The sequence below is a fragment of the Bacillus rossius genome (genome assembly GCF_032445375.1).
Source record: "Bacillus rossius redtenbacheri isolate Brsri chromosome 9 unlocalized genomic scaffold, Brsri_v3 Brsri_v3_scf9_1, whole genome shotgun sequence".
Classification (NCBI taxonomy): Eukaryota; Metazoa; Arthropoda; class Insecta; order Phasmatodea; family Bacillidae; genus Bacillus; species Bacillus rossius.
The window spans coordinates 20,991,301-21,012,608 of record NW_026962012.1 but is presented as its reverse complement, the minus strand read 5'-3'; the positions used below and the strand labels follow the sequence as shown (position 1 = coordinate 21,012,608).

The 21,308-nt window shown below is 38.7% G+C and overlaps 1 protein-coding gene across 1 annotated transcript in view; it reads left to right on the top strand.

The window, feature by feature from the left end:
• LOC134542739 (E3 ubiquitin-protein ligase TRIM45) overlaps positions 1–21,308 on the top strand; it is a 116,924-nt gene that overhangs the window by 26,038 nt on the left and 69,578 nt on the right. The window contains exon 5 of the mRNA XM_063387236.1: positions 14,704–14,907. Within this exon, the coding sequence (XP_063243306.1) occupies positions 14,704–14,907 (204 nt within the window). The remainder of the gene's footprint in view (positions 1–14,703; positions 14,908–21,308) is intronic.

The following is a 21,308-nucleotide window of genomic DNA, read 5'->3' as shown; positions in this document are numbered from 1 at the left end:
AAGATGTTCATTATTTCAAGTTTTTCAACTCTTTTCTTCTACATTCCTGAGGAAGTACTCTCAATGCGCAGCTTCCGGGACATCTCCTGAGCTCCTGTTTAAGGGAAGCACACTTTTTTAATATTAAAATATCCGAGCACTGAAAATTCGATACTTATGACTATTTAAAATCAATAACTTATTATATTACAATTTACTTATTTTAAGCACATTTTGTACTTACTCCCCTTTATTTATATTCATTACTTGATAATGTTGATAAATCAATGTAGTGTTAAAATGCTTATAATATATCCCAAAATAAAGAAACCTAACAAAATGCATAGTATAACATATAAAGTTGTTTTCATTATTCTTTATTTAACTGCAAATCATTGGTCTTTATAAATACTCAGATTCACTCGGTATTTTTGTAATGCCTATCTAAACATCTGTTGATTTGCATTTGTTAATTAATTCTTATTTTTCAATGTGCTACAGACAATACTCTGTTATTTATATAACCATATTTATTCCATTCAATGTGTACGAAATACTTTAGAATAATAACATAGTACAGTAAATATAAACAATCTGACTTGTCTGGAATGTTCATAGGTTATAGTGTTTTTGTTAACCTTCAGCCATTAATGGAGGTTATGTGAGATTCTATAATTACTGAATGAATTCGAGTTCCAAATATACATGTCATAACAAATGGTAGCAGAGTGTGGTTTACTGTTTACTCTGCTATTATTATGTATTTTATTTCATGTTTAAAGAGTTAAAATTTAATTTTTAATTCTGAAAAATATCACCTTAAACCTTTTTTGTTACTAAAGTTATAAATGTTTTGTTTTGCTGTGTTAATTTTAAAATTAGTTTCAGAGTTTTTCAGTGATTTATTAATTTGAGCATACTTTATTTAAGTTAATTATTTATCTTCATTAAACTGCATTACTTTTTTATTAAAAGACTATCTTTTTTTGGCAAAGTAATTTTACATTCACAAACTCCACTTACTAATTATTAACCTTGAGGTATTTATTTATAGACACAGTTTTTATGTGTCACTAAGACAGAGTTGTTTATTATCGTACCTCACATTTGTGAAATTAAGTAGAATTTCAACTCCTTTTTTTTACATGAGAGAAAGTTGTGTTATTTGTGTTAGTATTCTGTCACATCTGCCTTGTTTACAGGCAGTTAAGTAATTAATTTAGCCATAGGCGTGCGCAGGACTTCAGTATTGGTGGTGCCAGATTACACAACAGCCCTATTATTCACGGACCCGAGCCTAAAGCGGGGGGTCGAGGGGTCCTCCCCCGGAAAAATTTGGATTTGAAAGAGCAAAATGGTGCTATTTAAGGTGTTTCCGAACAAAAACATTAAATACACAGATGTAAAAATATTAACATTTTGTATGACAAATTATGGCTTTGAACGTTATAATCACCAGGAAAACTACTAAACTATTTACAGTTTTAAGCTTTGTTGAGCCATAAAGTAAATTGCACAAATTGTTTGCACGGAATTCATGCTGGTGGCTTTGAAAAACCGTACTTAAATGTTTTCTGAAGATGCCAAATAAATGCTAGAAAAAAAAACATTCTCAAATGTTAAGTTTTAAAATCAACAAATCAAGGGAGTTTTTGTAACATACCTTAAATATGTAAAATATTAAAATAATAAAAACACACAAATAAGAGTGGGCAAAAGTTTTAACTTTTGGAATACAACAAAAATGTTTTGTCGGCGACTGCATATAAGTCATCGAGTAAGCCTATCCTTTTAACTAACTAAACTCTCTCTCTTTTTTTAAATAAACCCTGGCGGACGGCGGCTAGTATTCCGTGCACCTGCCGAGTGGAGTGAACAGTGGACACCGAGCGCGCATTCTATGTAATTCGAGGAGAACTATGAGAAGTATTTACATTTCAGAAGTTTTGTAGCCGCGGCCCGCGTGTACAACACAAGTAATTGCAAATGGCTTGTTTTCGTGTGTATAGTTGGTTAGATTGATAATTGATATACTGATAGTGTTATGAGCACATATCTGTAACTCGACACGATTGAAAAACATAGTTTTTTTGGAAATAATACGGATTTTTGTAAGTATGTATTATTTATGCTTGTAAAAAACAAAATAATGTTAACCCTAATGGTGGTGCCAAGGCACCTGTGGCACCTACCGTGCGCACGCCTATGAATTTAGCTATTGTTTACGTTTAATGTAACATTTTTTTGCTCTTTGTCCAAGATATATTTTTATGGCCAGCAGCTGGCTGTTGTGCTGTGTCTTTCAGGCCACCTGGTTATCTCCCAGCATTCCTCGCGCGTCGAAATCTGGCCGGCGCAGTGACGCCACTCTCTCCCCACGCCCTTGCTGGCTCCCAGCATTCGTTACATAGCAATGCAGCCACGTGTTTGTAAACAAACACACGTATGTTGTTTTATTTAACTCATGTCAAGCTATGCCTTTCGACATTCTTTAAGGAGGCAATTTTCATTTCATTTTGAATTACATATATGTTTTGGGGGAGTAATTAATATTTATAAAATATTTAATTTTTTTATTCGTAAGTAAGGTGTGGTTATTATTTCCATTTCATGTTTCTTTTTTTTATCTAGAGTATTCTGATTTATATACATTAATTATGGCATTCATAATCGTCATAATTTGGGTGTGAATGTAATTTTTATTTTTATGAATATTCTGTGGTTTAGTTTAATTTTTATTCCTGTAGGATGTTTTAATTCTATCAAAGATAGTATTATTCCCAGTCGATTTATTTAATTTCAGGGCAAACATACCGATGTGATTTTTTGTGTTGTAACACACTTTCGTAAATATAATCACCCATCGATGTGCCTAACTTTAGTATTGATTATTTTCGTGACTACCCAGTGAGGTGTAGTCACTCTTGCCTTCGACGAAAAGTTTCATAAATTAAATTGTCCTTGTGTTGGTCGAATTCTCCACACATTTCCTATGCTAGCAATGAGATGAATTTTTTTATAGAGTACCCTTTTTTTTTAGTCAACTTACATACCTATAAGCAAATAAGCTATACAGTTTAAACTTCTCAAAGTAAATGAATAATACATTTTGTAATTACATTTTTTATGAACAACAATTTATTACCTTTTATGTTTTTTCAACATTAAGTTTTTATCGGGTGATGTACAGCTAAGTACAAAAAAACTGAGCACTGCAGCTCGTACAACTATGTGTACAAAATTTTAAAAGTTTACATTTTTTATATTGCACCCTCCCCCCAAGTTAGTAGTTTATTTTGCATAATTATGATTATATGATTTTACATTGTTTTGCAATAGTGACTTCCAAGGTGACATCAAGGTTTAATTTTGTGTGTTTTCCTTAAAGTCGAACTAGGTCAAACTAGCCAATGAGCAGCATGGAAGTAAGGGTCCTCTGAGCAAATGGAGCCACGACCTGGTCCTCTAGGTGAAAAATCCTATGATTACCTAGTGTTCCCTGGGTTAGATCCACAGCACTATGTTCAAACCCCCTTTCAGGCAGTGTGAACTTTCTTGCCTGCCATGGAAGATCCGATGGCGAAATTAAAATCAATTTAACGTTAGTTATGCTTATTAGAACTAAGATATCAGGTTTTACGATTTTACATATATTTTTGTATCAATTTAATTTGAGTGCAAGGATAAATTAATTAATATTTAATTATAATTAATAATAATATGATAACCCCTTTTTTAAATTTAATTTTTTTACATTTTCCATTTTTTTTATATCCAAATTCGTTGATCTTTCGGGGTTTCGATACCCGAACTAACTCAAGGGTTAAATTCCCTCTTGGGCTTCTTTGATTCAGCCTGTTTGTCTGATCAACCTTCAGCACTTGAACACTAATCCAAGGTGAGTCAATAAATGTAGGTATCCGGGACTGAGGTTTCGCTTCGCTTTGTTGAGAAAGCATCATTTATTCGGTCATATCCAGTTCCAGAAAGTGTGGTCTAAGACCCAATGCCTTCTCTGGTTTCTTCTGGAAAGATCTATTGTACTGGGGTTCATATTCCCAATTAGTTTGTAAGTTACAGGGCTATCATACCCATATACAGGCCCAACATACCCATTAACAGAGGTTACAATCCCCATTCGTCTTTGAGTTTCCCAGGACACAGTTCCCTCAGTGATTTTCGGCCTCCCTCACAGCACCCACTTTGTGATCCTACATGATGTCCAATATCTGAGATAAACATGGTGAATCTAAATTCATTAATATAGCCTTGAATACATATTATAATTATATATCTTTAAATTTAAGATTTTTTTTAAGTAACTAAACAAAGGTTTATGCGGACCAACATAATAATTAATATTCTTTATAATGTATTACAGCCAAAGCAAGGCATTAATGTTAGTCAGCGAGCTTATCAAGTATTATAAGTAGTTTCTCTTAGTCGGTTCTGGTATAGGGTAAGTAAGCCAGTTCTCAAATTTCTAATGCTCAGTGATGGTTGCTTATCCTGGCTCCGCCTTTCAGTGGAGGAGTACGTGCCACAAATTAGCATTTTATGGAACAATTTTAATTTTGAATTTTGAAAAAAAAATTTTACCAATCATTCATGCTGCTAAAACTTAAACTTTTTCCACTCCCTGTACATTACCATTTAATCTTTGTCAGGCCAGTCTCCCCAATACTGTTCTCCGAGGTAGATCTGATTTTGCGAGTATTTTTAGAGTCAGCACGTGTGCTCATTTTATCCCCACTTTGATGCACGGCCATTGCCTGTGATTCTCCCCCGAGCCGTGATCATGACAGCTTATTTTGGCACTCTCCCAGAGCACGGTTTTCTCGGAGCTCTCCTGAGGCAAGCACCGAAAGGCACACCTGCAGGTCGTATTAACCAACATTTCGTCCCATCCCTGGCCTCTCCAGATCTTAATTTCCTACCATAGTTGCACATTTCCACCCCCTCTACTGATAGTTGCACATTTCCACCCCCTCTACTGATAGTTGCACATTTCCATCCCCCTCTACTGCCTTTCCTGGGAACCGTGCCCAGTTCCCTGACTGGCCATCAACCCTGGCCGAACCTCAAGGACACCCATGGGTCTTCGAATGTACCACCTCTGCCCTCTCTTGGTGGAAATGCGAGTTATTTCCCCTGGTGTTTGAATGCCCGCTAAATGCCTGCCCCCTGGTGCCGCACGCAACAAGCAGTGCCACAGAATCCTTTTTCAAGCCACCAGAGCACTGCACTAGTCCCCTTCATATGCTCTATGCATCTCGTGCGAGAGATGAGCGAGTCGATATCTCCTTGTTTCGGACACCCCTCAGTAGGTCGCGCTGATATCGGCCACCACCAATTTCGAGTTATCGAAGTCAGTATTTATCGACCACCCCCTCGGAGATCTTCGGAACCTTTCGGCCCAGAAGCCGAAGTCCCTTACCTAGCCTTTTTTCTGTTTTAGTTTCTTAGTTTTTTAGGTGCTGACTGGCGGCGGAGTGAGTGGTCAGTGCAACCACTCACCACCAGGGGCGCTTGCGTCCCTGGTCACTAAATCCAGTCCTGGATAAAAAGCAAAGCGGACTACGAGTCCAAGTTCCCAACCCCCGCATGGTAGACTCTTCTCTACTCTGTCCAACACTTCATCCAGACCATCCTCTGTCTCCTGTAAACTCCTACACGTAATGCATGCCAATTTGTATCCCGCATGAATGTGCCCAGGGTTTTCCCTGTGTCTATGCAGGTTTTACCTGGGCCCAACCTATCTCTAGTTATAGTCTAGATTTAAGAGTGAGGGGAGTTAGTCATGGCGCCAATCGCTGCCATGGCTGGCCAATCCCCTCCTAGCACATGATGCATGCGACCCTCTCCTTGCATGGCTAATCCCAGCATGACTAGGCGTATAGGCTTCGGCCTGAGACGCACCTAGGTCCCTCCCTAACCCGGACCCCTCCAAAATACACTTAGTTTTAGTTAGGTTAGGAAAAAAAAAAAAAAGAAAGAAAATCCTTACCTAGCCGACTACATATTTGTACGAAGATTGGACTGAAGTATTGCAGTATGATGGTCGATTATCCGAGTTGGTCAGTCTGCTCGCGATGTGTGGAATGTCTCTGTGGCAGTTGTAACTTGTAATTAAAAAGGCGAAGGCTTTCGAAAGAAAGTAGGGGGACTTCGGATTCCGAACCGAAAGGTTCCGAAGATTTTCGAAGGGGTGGTCGAGAACTACTGACTTCGATATCTCGAAGTTAGTGTCATTGGCCGGTGTCATTGTTTAAAGATGTAATCAGCTAGGCAAGGGATGTGATTCCCACAACTTTAGTAATTAGTAATTAGTCCGTCTGCATACCTCGTAGAGTAGTCATGCTTCGTTAATCATAATTTATTATATTTTCGATTCTTTTGAATCATGGAAATGGCCACGACAACCACGGGCTCGCGAGCTCCGCACCCTGGCTGGCGCTGGAAGCCATCTCCCTGTATGGTGAATTTTAGACAACCTTTATTTCCCCGACCATCATCGTGGTTAGAAGGCATTTCTGCCTCTTTTTCCAACTGTCTGTGAACCAGTCCTGAACATGTTTGTTTCGGACCTGTTCATAGACAGGGTCCAAGGGCCGGGTGCTGACCCAAGAACGCCACACTCGAGTCCTTCCTCCAGCAAGCAGGACGACTAAGGTGCCCTGGTGTCCAGTTAGCAGCTCCTCTTCAGCCAGCAATCGTCAAACCTCCAGTCCTTAAGGTTTTTTTATATCTTCGGAATAGCATTGAATCACGATGTTGAAAAGATCAGACAAACAGAAAATTTTCTTTAGGGACTTTAATTCCTCTAAGTCTACTGGGATTGATAATAATTAACTGGTTTATTGTTGCTGATTATATTTTAATTTTATCTATTTATGAATGGTAATTTTCTAATGAGGGCCTGCCCATTCTTTGATAATGCAATTTTAAATACATGTTAATATAATTGCATAATCGTAATATATTTGTCAATCAATCTATCAAATATTATGTTATTGTGAAAGCAATCGAAAGTTAAATAAACATAGAGGTACTTATACCTAGACGAAATCATTATTTTGCCCTTTGAAACTAAAAGATCCACTAGTTATTCAAGTCATCAAGAGAGAGTGAAGTGTGACAAAATGATAACAGAACTTCTGTTTACTCTGTTATTACTGAAGTGTAACACCAGGAAAGGCAGCAGAGTGCAACTACGGTGGTAAATTAAGCCCTGGAGATGCCAGGTACCTATGTGTCGAAATGTTGGTTAAGACGACCTGCGGGCGTAGCCCTCGGTGCTTGCCTCAGGAGAGCTCCGAGAAGACAGTGCTCTGGGAGAATGCCGAGATAAGCCGTCTTCATCGCGGCTTGAGGGATAATTATAGGCAATGGCCGCGCGTCAAAGTAGGGATAAAATGAGCGCACCCGCTGACTCGCAAAACACTCGCAAAATCAGAGCTACCTCAGGGAACAGTATTGGGGAAACTGGCCTGACAAAGATTAAATGGTAATATACAGGGAGTGGAAAAATTTTAAGTTTTAGCAGCAAGAATGTCTGGTAAAATTATTTTTCAAAATCCATGTTTAAAATTGTGCCATAAAATGCTAATTGGCTGCAAACACTATACCCGAAAGAGAGTTGAGAATAAAGTAAATGAGACATACTTTTAACTGTCTTGAAATGAAGATGAGCAGGGGCACCAGTCGCACGTATGGCCAAAACATTCACATGATGATCATGTCACACAGAATCAATGCGAATTGGCTGGACAGTTGCATCTGTGGTAGAGTTAAAGATCTCGTCAATAATACATCCTTGATTGTCTACACAGGCGTACACATTCACTGATATTTTATTGAGCCCTCGAAGGTCATAACCTGATGCAATATTGTGGGAAAAGTCATACCTGTCATACCAAAAACCTCTAAAGGATCAGGATACAACCTAGTACTACTAACATTCACCTTTCATGACAGCATACAAGAACAAGAAGCATGTTTCATGATCACTTTCAATGTTTACAAAACTTTGCAGTTGGTCAAAAATGCAGGTAACTTTGTATGCGCAGCCCCCACAGTGAATGGTTGGTTTGAAGAAATGTGAATATCCAGCTGGTTTAAATGACTAAGCATCCACTCATACCAAGCAGAGACATTCTCCATAAGTACACGAACAAATGTGGAACTGAATATTTCTGCTGGATCATCACTCATCATAATGAGGGTGGCTTTGGAGGCGAAGTGAAAGTTGTTACTGATGGGCCCCTGAATGGGATCCTCCTAAAGAAATTGAGTGGAAAAACTAAGATAAACTTTGAAAAGGCGGAGAACAGTGCCAACTGGAGCTATAAACGATTCCCTGCACCTGGAGAGGAATCGATTAATTTTGGGACAAGATTGAGAAATGTTATTTGCTCTTCTGGAATCAACCCGTCGACCTATGATTGCAGAGTCTAAGGTTATGACCCTCAGGGTTGGCAAGTATGGAGGCAGGGAGTAATTGCCCCCTGAACCCAATCAATCATTCTATGATTCATTGAGGCTAGAGGCTGAAAAATCGCTGTTTTTCATCATATCAATCTTATCAGTGCTCATTGTGGACATATTGACAAGGATTTAAAAAGGAATAAAAAATTACAAGAAGGATGCACAAAAAGTTAAATCTGGAAAAATCGAAAAAACTTTTTTGTTTGTTTATGTGGCAGGTTATAATAATAAAATGTACTGGTGGAACAAAAATACTGCAACACACTGTTACACATAGTAATAACAGAGTAAACAGGAAACCTATGCTCTGCTATAATTTTGTTACACTTCACTCTCTCTTGATGACTTGTGTAACTGGTGGATCTTTTCATTTCAAAAAGCAAAATAATGAATTCGTCTAGATATAAATACCTCTATATTTATTTAACTTTTGATTACTTTCAAATAGATAATAAATTTGATAAATTTATTGACAAATAAATTAACATTATTAAATTACATCAACATGGTTTTAAAATTACATTATCTAAAGAATGGGCTGGCCATAGTAAGAAAATTACCATTAATAATTGGACCTAATTAAAGTAGAATCAGAAACAATAAAAAGGTTAAGTTTTGTTACAATCCCAGTACGCTTAGAACGATTTAAGTCTTGATAAAAAAAATTCTGGTGTTCCGATCTTTTCGACGTAGTGATTTATTGTTATTCTGAAGATATAAAAAAAACTGAAGGACTGGAGGTTTGACAGTGGCCGAAGTTGAGCTGCTAATGAGGCGTCAGGGCACCTTATTCGTCCTGCTTGCTGGAGGAAGGAATCGAGGGTGGTGTTGTTAGGACTGCATCCGGCCCTTGGACCCTGTCTGTGAACATGTCCGAATCGAACATGATCAGAACATGATCACATGCAGTTAGCAAATAGGCAGAAAATGCCTACTAACAAAGATGATTGTGGTCGGGGAATAAGTTTTGTCAAAACTCACCATACAGGGAGATGGCTTCTAGCGTCAGCCAGGGTGCCGAGCTAGCGAAAATGCGGTGGTCGCGGACGTTTCCATGATTCAAAAGATAGAAAATACTATGAAGTATCATTAACGAAGCATGACTGCTTCTACGAGGTACGCAGACAGACTAATTACTAATTACTAAAGTTGTGGGGATCACATCCCTTGTCTAGCTGATTACATCTTTAAACAACGACCGGAGTGAAGTCTTGATGCGCGGCTCGCCGACGATGCGGTGTGGTCCGTCTGCTGTTGCGGCGAGAAGTAAGTTTGGGGTGGCAGCGACTCGTTAGTAAAAGGGGGGAGGCTTCGGCTTCTGGACCAAAAATATCCAAATATTTCCGAGGGAGTAGTCGAGAAATACCAACTTCGATATCTCGAAGTTGGTGGTACTGGCCGATGTCAGCACGACCTACTGAGGGGTGTCCGAAACAAGGAGAGATCGACCCACACGAGGCGACTGCTAAAGCATTGGGCTTATGGAGGGGACTAGTGCAGCACTCTGATGGCTTGGAAATGAACTACGGGGCACTGTTTGTTGTGTGAGGCGCCAGGAGGCAGGCGTTTAGTGGGCGTTCAAACACCCAGGGGAAATACCTCGCAACTCTGCCACTAGTCGTGGCCTCGAGACAGGCTCCGGGTTGACGGCCGGCCATTCAACTGGGCGTGGCTCCCTGGAAAGGCTGCAGGGGGGAGGGAATGGGAAATGTGCTGCTGCCAGTGGGAAACACTCTCTGCTGAGGCCTGCGATGTGCCGAGGGCTCGAGCAAAATGACCCATGCTCGTGCCTGGAATGCTCGCGTAAGGCTGGCTCTCAGAACCTAGCTGCCCTAATAGCTTGCAGGACATAGCACTTCTAGTCATGGCTCGGAGGAGAATTACAGGCGACTGACGTGCACCAAGGCGGGGATAAGACAATAGCACTTGCTGAGTCATTAGATGGTAGGCCAAATTATATTTACGCTGGGAACGATTAGGGAGACAAGCCTGACAAGGATTAAACATGTGTGTACAGGAGGTGGAAAAGTATAAGTTCTTGCAGCAAAAGAATGACTGGCGACAGAATTTTTCAAAAATTCAAATTTAGAATTGTGCTAAAAATACTAACTGGTGGCACAACACATGCAATAAGAAAAATGTAAAATGTTCAGAACAGGAAAAAGTACCCTTTATAACAAAATTCTGCAACACATTAAAAATAATATTTTTTTTTTTAAAAGGTTAGAACAGGAAAAATTCTAGTAGGAGATCAAGAATGAACCATATCAACCAAAAAATCATTGTAAACACGGAAACTACGAGTGAAAACTGATACATAAAATTCATGCAAAAATATATATATATACATTGCGCTGCCAATTAGCATTTTCCAGCACAATTGTAAATTTTAATATTTAAATTATTTTTTTAGCAGTAATTTTGTTGCTAAAACTTAAACTTTTTCCTTTCACTGCACATTCCCAATTAATCTTTGTCAGGCTAGTTTACCCAATTCATTCCCAATGACATATCTGATTTTTGCCAACCATCTCATGAGCCAGCATGCGGGCTCGTCATATCCTCGCTTTAGCACACGCCCGTCGCCTGTAATTCTCCCTGCAGCCGTGACAAGAACTGCTATGTCCTGCAAGCTATCAGAGCAGCCCGTTTCTAAGACCCCACCTTACGCGAGCAATTTCAGTCAAGCCCCCTTCCTAATGTTTCAGTGATGTCGGGCACATTTCGGCGCATGGCACAAGAGATTTCCCACAAGCTAACACCCCTCAACCCTCCATCCATTCCAGTGAACATTCCTCTGTGTAATATTGTGAATATATACTTCAGCACGGATCAGAACAAATAATGTCTTAAACCAATTAAATTTATTAATATTAAATTTATTTTGGTGAAAATAGGATTGTTAAAATTTGTAAAATGTATCAGATTGATTTAACTGATATTTATTAATGGCCTGGGCCTTCCTTATAATTAATTCTGTCAAGGGTAAATTTGTAATTGCAATGAATATCCAAAGTAAATATAACAAATCTTAATTAACAATAATACAGGTAGAAGATAAGCAAGCCAGATTTTGTTTCTCCCTTCGAATACAATCCACCTTCCTAGTTCCTATTGTGAGAACAAATTAAATTGTATATGATTCTCCCTTGTGTCCTCTGACTATACAGTTGTTTCTGTGTAGCCCATATAAGGCAGCTTCCAGAACTTTGATAAATAAATTTATATACAGTTTTTCTTTAAATACATAAGGGCAGTAACACCATATAAACACTATTAAATACAAATACCACGAGTGAAAAAGAAAAAAAATGGTATAAGAAAAGAAAAAAATCATTGTAAATACAAAAACTTTGAGTGAAAACCGATATACTCAAATTCATGCAAAAGAATCACTTTAAACACAAAGAGTGCAAGTAAAATTTACACTGGGAAACCAAGCAAACAAAGTGTAAACACAAAAATACTACAATTTGAAAATACATTATAATCTGCTTAAGGTACATGAAAACATCTAGGAAGACGTATATGTAAAAGTCTGGGTAATCACCAGAAGATGTGTACAGAAATACAAACAAGTGATAGTTTGCCTCAATACCATCAGGCATAATCATTTATTGCTTTGACGGAATCGATCATCAACATTAAAGTAGTAGTCAATTCTTGGAACCTATTCAATCAGTTTGGTTTTAAATAACGCATTTTAGCAAAATTTGTCAAGGGAAGTCACCAAAACCATGTCGATAAGAGGTATTATGCTTTGGTTGATAAGTACGACTTCAGTGGTCTGGACTACCCACTACTCTTACATCATAAATCTATTTGAGAAAAACAGTCCTGAATTGTTATTTAATATGTATTTATTAAATAAAAACAATAAGGTATGCCTGATTCGGGTAAATAAACCAGAAAAAAAAAATCATTTTGATCTGTTGCTTATGGCAAATGAAAGCAATGCTGCACACTAATGTTACATCAAAAATATTTCCCGTCTTGTGAAATCGCAGGTTACAAAACATCAGCGTTAGATTTATGTATGTAAGATGTATTTAAGTATTTAGTTGATCCACTTCGGAAATGCGGCCTTACAGCTATTCATTGTCTTGACTGCACAAAATGAAATGTGGAGATAAATATTCAGAAATTCATTTGTTTAAGAAATTTAAAATATTAATTCAATTGCTTTGGCTTGCAGTAGTGCAGAAATTATGTAACTAATTTGGTTTGTGAAATTTGTTTAGATTTCTTGAACCTATTACATTTATGTTATAATATAATTAATGTTTTTCTTAAATTCAAAGTTGTAAATAAATATATTCAAGACAAAATTAACTTTTTTGTATCGACCAAAATCGAACTGAGGACAGGAATCGGTTGAATCAATTATTATATTATTGGCTGTTTTTTTATGATATTTGGAATTTTTTCCAAATTTCTAGGTTAATAGTAATATATTTTTATTATGGCTGTCAAAATGGTCGACAGTCTGGTAATAAATATTACTGCATTCTACCTGGTAACAATTTAACAAATATGGAGGTGACAGTGATCTCTAGCAGACAAAAAGAAAACGGCGGATCCAAGATGGCAGATATATCATACTTGTTGGCATGATATCTGTCTTGAGGAAAGTGTTGGGGGTCAGTATTGCTAAGAACATCAATGAGGGGCGAGTCACCTTTTTTAATCGTATGAGCCCTCTGAGTTCTAACCGATGACACCGAACTCCATGACGTAAATACATTTTAATAAATTGTATTAAAAATATATAATAAATATTGTTTTTAATTTTTGGATAATAATTAAAGATATTCAAGATTATAGATGTGATGCCATTATTCAAAATGGCAGAAAGTTGTAGAAAACAAAATAGCGATGCAATGTCATAAACCAATATGGTGGATCCAAAATGGGAGCCAGGATCAAGATTAAGACCAAAGTTAAAGGTCATCCAAGATGGCTGCCATGATGTCACAATCAAATAGGGTATATCAATATTTCCACCAGGGTAAAATTCAAAGTAGGTATAAGGTCAAAGTCAAGGTTATCATATATGGTTGCTGTGACACTCAATCCAAGATGATGGACAGCAAACTTGGGACCTCTCCCATGAACCAATAGCAGGAGCCCCTAACCCAGACTACTTTTTCATGTTAGTGATCAATGTGGTGGGTGCTATGATATCTTACAATTTTGTAATTTATTCTTGTGACTCGAGTGGGCAAATGATAAGCCAAAATTTGTCTTACACTCTAGCAGTCAATGTGCTCAATACACGATACAAGAGCGCTATTGTGGGTAACAAATAAAGTAACATGGTAGAAAATATGCAATACTAACACTCTTAGTAATAAGCATCTAAATTAAAAATGGCAGCCTCCAAGAAGCACTGATATTCATACTCCATAAATTGAAATATTATACATGTTGGCATATGTGTTACTCATGTTATCCGTACTTAATTCTTAATCTTGTATAAGTTTTGTTGGCTGCGTAGTCAAAGACAACACTTTACATCCATTGGTTCAAATCACCTAGTTTTAATATATATTTTGTTCTAAATATTAAATACAATGTGCCTGTATGTTTCATAAAATTGATGGTTGGTATTGTAAAATCAACCTTAAGTGCACGAGATAGAGTGACACTGGTGATTCAGGAACAAACGCCAGAAACGAACATGGTTACATCCTGCTGCCCAGTAAACAAAGCCTCCAGTAAATGGACACCACATGGTGCGTGTACAGCAGAAGAGGGAAATTTGTTGGTCTTTAGCAGATGAAATCAAGATGGCGACCGAGATGGTGGTCATCAGGTAATCCAATATGGTGGAATATTCTTTAATTTAAAATGGTGTAACTCTCTAGAATTCAATGTTTTGGAATTCAAGATGATGGAAGTTTTTAAACTTATAGATTGAAGCTGGGTCAATGTTCAAGGTCAACCGAGGTCAGCATCAAATGTAAAGGTCATTTGAGTTGGTGAAAGTCATGTCACAATTCAAGATGGCATCTGACACCATGACACCTCACATTGCACCAAGGACCATAAACACCCCTCATATACCTCTTAAGTATTTATACTGACTTTTGGCACTGCCAAATTTTGCCTATTGTCGAATAAGTCACAGTAAATGTAATATCGAGCAAATTTTGTGGAATAAATGAAAGCATAAACTCCTTAAACCTACACACAATCAAGTAACATAACATAAGCATAATGTAATGTTTTCTGCAGGTGACATCTCACTGCATGGAATGCCTCACTAGCCTGTGCACTTTCTGCAGCGAGGCGCACAAGAGGCAGCGACACACGTCAGATCACACGGTCATGAGCCTGAAGGAGGCAAGCCTCATGGGCTCGACCCTAGAGCGTCGCCTGGTGATGTGTCCGACCCACCTCGACCAAGAACTGCAGCTCTTCTGTGAGCAGTGCTGTCAGGTACATGCGTAGTGTAACATCCCTCTTTCCTACTACGTTATCAATGATACAAGATGTTGGATGCGTGCTAAATACTATATTACAACTTCAGAGGTGGAGAGGAAGTTACTATCCAACATAATAATCTTTTTGTTTCTTCCTGACACTATGAAGGGGGTCAGATTTATTAAAGCATGTTTTAAAATAAATAAAAAGCAGAATTTTATGCTGTTCATGTTATTGTTAGAAAAATGGAAGTGGCAGGACATTGTTGTAAATATTAATAAGTGATGTAAAACATTATAAAATAATTTAAAACATAGAATCTGGGACCCGTAAAATAGTTTTAAAGTAATTAGCATAACTTAATAATATATCAATATTATTCACCAAAAAATTGTTCAATTTAATATATTTATAGTGCTTCCATTAAAGAAACGAAGAAGATAAAATAGTTCTCCTTTATATGAATATGGAAATCAAGTTGCCTCGGAACATGGCGGAGAAGGCATGCCAGCTCATTTCAGAGACTTGAGAAATTGTAGAATACTGAACACCATATCCGGGCATATGGTGAAAATCCAGAACATGGAGGAAACCAACTGCATCACAAATAAAGTAATAGTGTAAGGAGTAAAATAACTACTCAAAATACGAACAGAGTCTTTAATGTTTAAGGGGTAAGACTGAAAACAAATTATGGCTTTGCCTTACCAGTTATGTGTGTTTGTATCATGTCGTCAAGAAATCGCGAAGATGGCGGAAGTAGCAAATATTGCAAGGATGGTAGTGAGGTATGTGGGCATGTAGCACTAACACACCAGCTACAGCTACACATCACTACACATATGACTAAAAATATTTTTGTGGGAAGTATTACTCGCCTTATGCGACTGCATCGATTATATCAGTTTGTACACAGAACAATAGACGAGATTGAAGATCCAGTGAATGGTGACGATGGTTCAACATGCAATGGCGCCGTCTCGATACACACCGAGGGTGCAGATAGTGAAATGATACACTTTTTCCCAGCATGACTAGGCGTAGAGGCTTCGGCCTGAGACGCACTTAGGTCCCTCTCTAACCCGGACCCCTCCAAAATACACTTATTTTTAGTTAGGTATAGGAAAAAAAAATCACTTTTTGACAGTGGAACCGTGCACAAATTAACTTAAAAGGATTTAGGGCCAGAAGAAACAGCCATTGACTGAAAATAGTCTTGAAAAACATATGTGTAAGAATACATTGGACACTGCCAGGATGTTGTAGATGTGCAGAAACAATTTAATTACAGTGGCAAGGAAAGATCAGCATGAACAAGGTACATCACCAGTCTTTGAGGATCTATATTGATTAATTGTGCTGCGAGAAAATTATTGGATTCTTTCCAATTAACGCCTACACAGCCGTACCTGACTTGTCTTGGGAAACAAATGTACTCTTCTTTTTGGTCCATTAGATCCATGAGTTTCAGCCTATGGTCCACCTGTAATGTTCGTAATTAGGGATTTCATTTTGTGATCAGCCAGAGTTACATCTAAGTAAAACTCTGTGTCCCTTGCAAGAGACACATAAGTTGCCATTGAGCCAGGTTCGTTTATAACCTATAGATATTTGGCTGTCACGAAATTAGTAACTAGAATTCCTCTGTCACTAAACACAGGTGCTCCACATAACGGTGATTTAGCATTAACATTTCCCCTTATGACAATCCATTGTTTCCTCAGGTCTTCCATAAATTTCCCCAATGTTCAATATGTATTTCAGTGTCATCGAAAAACTGAAAGTAAGAGAACACTATAAAACAATTCCAGCATCCAAGTTCCCATCTGATGCAAGAATGATGTGCATTGCGCAAAATTGTTCTATGCTGTGCAGTTAAAGATGGATTTCTAACCCATTCTACTGCCTTTGGTTTGTCTCCAATAGAATAATGTCTGTTCCGCAGGCCCACCAGATTACCTCTCACCACACAAGGCTCCTGGATAAGCAGTACATCCAAATATTGTTCTTTTGCCACCAAAACTTATTCATTTGTAGTGACAGCTGATTCTGGCATATTGATGTGCCCCAAACAGAGAGGAAATTTTATTTTATTCATAGTCTATCTTGTCCAATTCCCTTGACAAGGCCTTTTGGTATTCTGGACACTCCACAGAATCAACACGATGATCAAAAGTCCTTTTTGCAGTTGGCACATTTTTCTCCCTTGTCTTTGTCTATACATTCTGTGAATTTATGCCCTACTTCTCCACAAGCAGAGCAAGTAAATTGGCCTCTAAATTTGTTATAAGTGTGCCCGTAGCCTTGGCATTTATAGCACCTTGTGTCTACTATGTAGTCCTTGACTCGGCAGGAGGAGAGGCCAATGTAAACATGACCTTTTTCCAGAATCATATTTCTAATTTTAGGTGAACACTCAATGACCAAGTGTACCTTCTCTTTGTTTTCCTTTGGGCTTTTTCTCAGTCTCACAGTCGTCTCCTTTACGAACTGATCTTTTGAAATATCAACTTCTCTAAAGTACTGCATTTGTCTGCCAGCTGCACTGGTCTTGCCAATCTCCCTTGGTACATCATAGATGATAACCTTGGGACCTTGAAACCCGCCTTCCGGTCAAATTGGAAGGGAGGTCCCGTCCCCGACTCACCCTGGGTAACTATCAATACAAACAAAAGGAAAACCAAAAAAAAGGTAATTCGCTCAAAAAGTCGCACCCGGGCGGTCGAGCTATGAAAGGCATAAATACTACGAACGTATACAGCAAGACTTTGGCTCATTTCAACAATCAAACAGATTAAGGCTACTCAAGATTTTATTATTAATATCATTTTCAAAAGATCCAAAATACCTATATAATCAGAAAATACAAATACTATAAAAATACTATATAATAAAAACAATTAATTATAAAAGTCCAAAAAGAGTCCTACTGGGAGCCGGATTTATTTACGTGCATGATCATAAATATTTGCAGGTCTTGCTTCCAAGAATCAAACAGCTGATAACCGTGACCTTCAGAAAATACGTAGATATAGTTCAGTCAAATGCGCCAGGCAAAATATCACTCAATCGCAATGAGGCGGCTGCACTAAATATGTTTTTAGTTCTGAGGGCAAATCTCGCAGGTAAACATAATTTAAAGAATAAATCTCTTCAGGGCATAGCAGCAATTTCTACACTCCACCTTTATCATAGTCCAGCCAAGGAGCATTGATCCATTTTATAGAACGGGAAGGTGTAATCCATAAGCTTGCACCGTTATACGCAGTTCATATAAAAGTTCGCCTCACAAAACTATGCTTCTTTTTAATAATAAATCTTGATCCACAACCTGCTACTGCCAAAGCTATGTGTCGCCTCTTTACCTTAGCGTAGATTGCGAATATCTTGCCGCTGAAGACGCCTCTGGGTAAGGCAAGGCACCATCTCAGCAGGCCCCGGCGAGGACTGGCCGGTGCAGAGTCGAAAAGCCGTGTTCCCTGCCTCGCAACACACGTCCGGTCGCGGCGACTCCCAAAACCAACAGACCGCGGCGCACAGTTCAGTCCGCCCCCGCCGGCAATCGAGCGCTCATGACGTCATCGGTGCATCGAACCCGCGCTCCCAGTAGCCGGCCATGAAAACACAATCGATATATAAATAGAATAACAATAAAACTAGAATGACACCAAATCAGAATAAAACTATAAAAGGAAAAAATCACAATAATTAAATAATTAACCAAAATAACATTAAATAAGATTTAACAAAAAGAAATCATTTAAAAAGGAAATAATTCGTAAAATCAATAATAACTAAAATAAATAAATAACATAAATGTGGCCTGGGGGCCACAACCTCTCCCTTTGGGGGTCTCAAATCTGAGTCCCAGTGCCTTCAATATCTCAGCTTTCCTTAACTTGTTCATAGAGTGTTGGTCATCAGTTTCAATTAGGATGCCACCTTTAGCGATTTTCCTCAATCCTTTAACATGTAACTGATCCTTACAGGATCCACGATCTTTAGTAGTTTTTCTTTCGTTACTTCACTTGACTGGGTATCATCCTCTGGATAGGTCATAAGAACTTGTTTTTTGGGCCGGGCTGTAATCCAATCTTCAGCAGCCTTGTTCCCACCAGAGGTTCCCTTGTCTTGTTTCATAATAGCTGCAAAAGAGGGACGAAGAGGCTGGGTAGAAATCTTGTCCTTCTGTTTGTTTTTGCTTTCGAGTTGGCCTCTTAGTTTGGCATTTTCCAAAAGGGTCTTATTTAAGAGCCCTTTCATTTGGACGATTCTGGGCAGGATATAATTTCCTGCAGACTTGTTAGCTTTACTTATGTCATCATTCGTGAACTCTACCAGTTCCTCGTAGTAGAATTTCTGCCTTGTTCATTGTAATCAGCTCTGGTATGTTCAGAGTTTTATCCTGATCAAGTTCTTTGCTTTTGACAGCAATCACTGTTGCTGATTTACCTTTCTCTTTGTTCTTACCATTTTTTTTTTGATAGATCACTTACCACAAGTTTCACCACTCCTGTGTCCTGCCCATAAAGTATGGGATACACTGCGATTATCCATTTCCTTTCTGCAGGCTGCTGCCCCAGATTGTCTTTCGACCTGTGCTCTTTTTGACCCACACAGTAGCCTTGTTGGGGTCAATGTATTTCTCAGTTATGACTTTGGCGAGGGCCGCTCTGCACACTCCCCAGTCTCTCTCAATGAGAGTCTGGTTCATCTCGAGCAGGATCTCATACCATGGTCCTTTTGTATTAGCCATGATGTTTGTAGTCTTGTAGCCTTCTCATTGTTTTGAGGCCACCACCTCCCGGTGGGGCTGAACCCTCTTAGCCGCCTAAAGACTTATGGCCGGTAAGTTCAAAACTTATTCAGCTCCGCAGGCTTGTGGAGCCTAGACTTATCGCCTTAGAGCGTTGCCACTCACATTGAGGGGGGAGGGCAAGAGTGGGCTTACTACTTGTGTTTGGCCTCGCGTGGCTGACTGTTTGTTTACTAGTGACTTCGCGCAGGTGAAAGGAATATGTAGAGTGGAAAGTGCAATGTGATATCTGTCGTGTGTCTGAGTATGTGTCCGGGCTTCCGCAAGTGTCGTGTCGGCGGAAAAGTGACTCTCTAGCATTGTAGACGAGGGGAAGAAGGTGTCACCACTTCGCTCTCTCCGCACATGTACTCGCTGTTTAGTGTCTGGGCGATGAAGCTTCAGCTGAGAATGAGTGACAGTAGAGATCTGTTGTGGAGACCCCTTGTGCTATGTGTGGTAAAGTTATATTGCCGGCGAAATGCGCCGATTGACGGTATTGTTGGGAGACTCATGCGCATCCTGACCAGAATGGGTAGTATATAGGAGTGGTGTAAGCATTAAGTCTGATATAGACTTGGCTATTAAGGCTGGGGAACTGCAGAATGGGGGAGTGACCAATACTGATGATAAATAATAATCTAAATGTTGTCAGTGTTCATGATACAGACTCAGCACAGACATAACACACAGATCTCTGCTTGCCGCGAACTCGACCAGCGCGGCCACTTCCGGGATATGTGGGACCTACACCTCTGCCACAGTGTAAGTGTGCGATGCATGAAGATCTGCAAACATGCTTGAAGGTGTGCAGGGACAGGCTGGGTCGGGCCGGAGTGCCGGTAGATTGTGTTAGCGCATGTTTGCTAGGAAGTATACAACAATGGTGGTAAAGCTCGGGAGTGCTGGACATGAGCTGGGAAACATTTTATAAAAGATTGACACAGCGGTACGATGACGCAAGGATGCGCATTCAGTGTCACACTGAATTGTACTGCAGCAGACAGGAGCACAATGAGCGTGTCGAGACATTTCTCACAAAGAAGGGATGATGATTCACACATGTGAATCTAGAGGCGACATATGATGACTTAGTGCTAATTGTCAAAGAGCTGGTATTACTTTAGATATGTCCATTCTTATGGGGAGTGATGGTAAGTGTTTGGAACATGTTTATTGCGCAGGCAAGTGACATTGAATGTGACATCCGAGTGGTCATGACTGAATTTAAATGTACTGATGAGGTAAATATTTAAATGACTTAAAATTATTAATGTTAAAGTCGGCAAAAAGGACCCGAACGATAAAAAATCTCTAAATGCTTAAAATGTTCAAATGAGCAGCCTTGCTAATAAGATGCTTTTCGTGGCAAAAAATGTTTAAAAAAGACTTTAAAATTAAAAATGTAGGGATTATTGCTTCAGTATATACACATATTTATTGGTGAAATAATGTGTAAAGTAACCAGTTATTCAGACAACGTAATGTTAAATATAATGTGTTAAGTTAGAAAATTCAGAATATTCTATATGTACTTATAATGGAAACTGGTGATTCCACTGAATTTAAATCCTATACTATTTTGAGAATTGCCACTACTGAAATAAAATAATTGGTAATG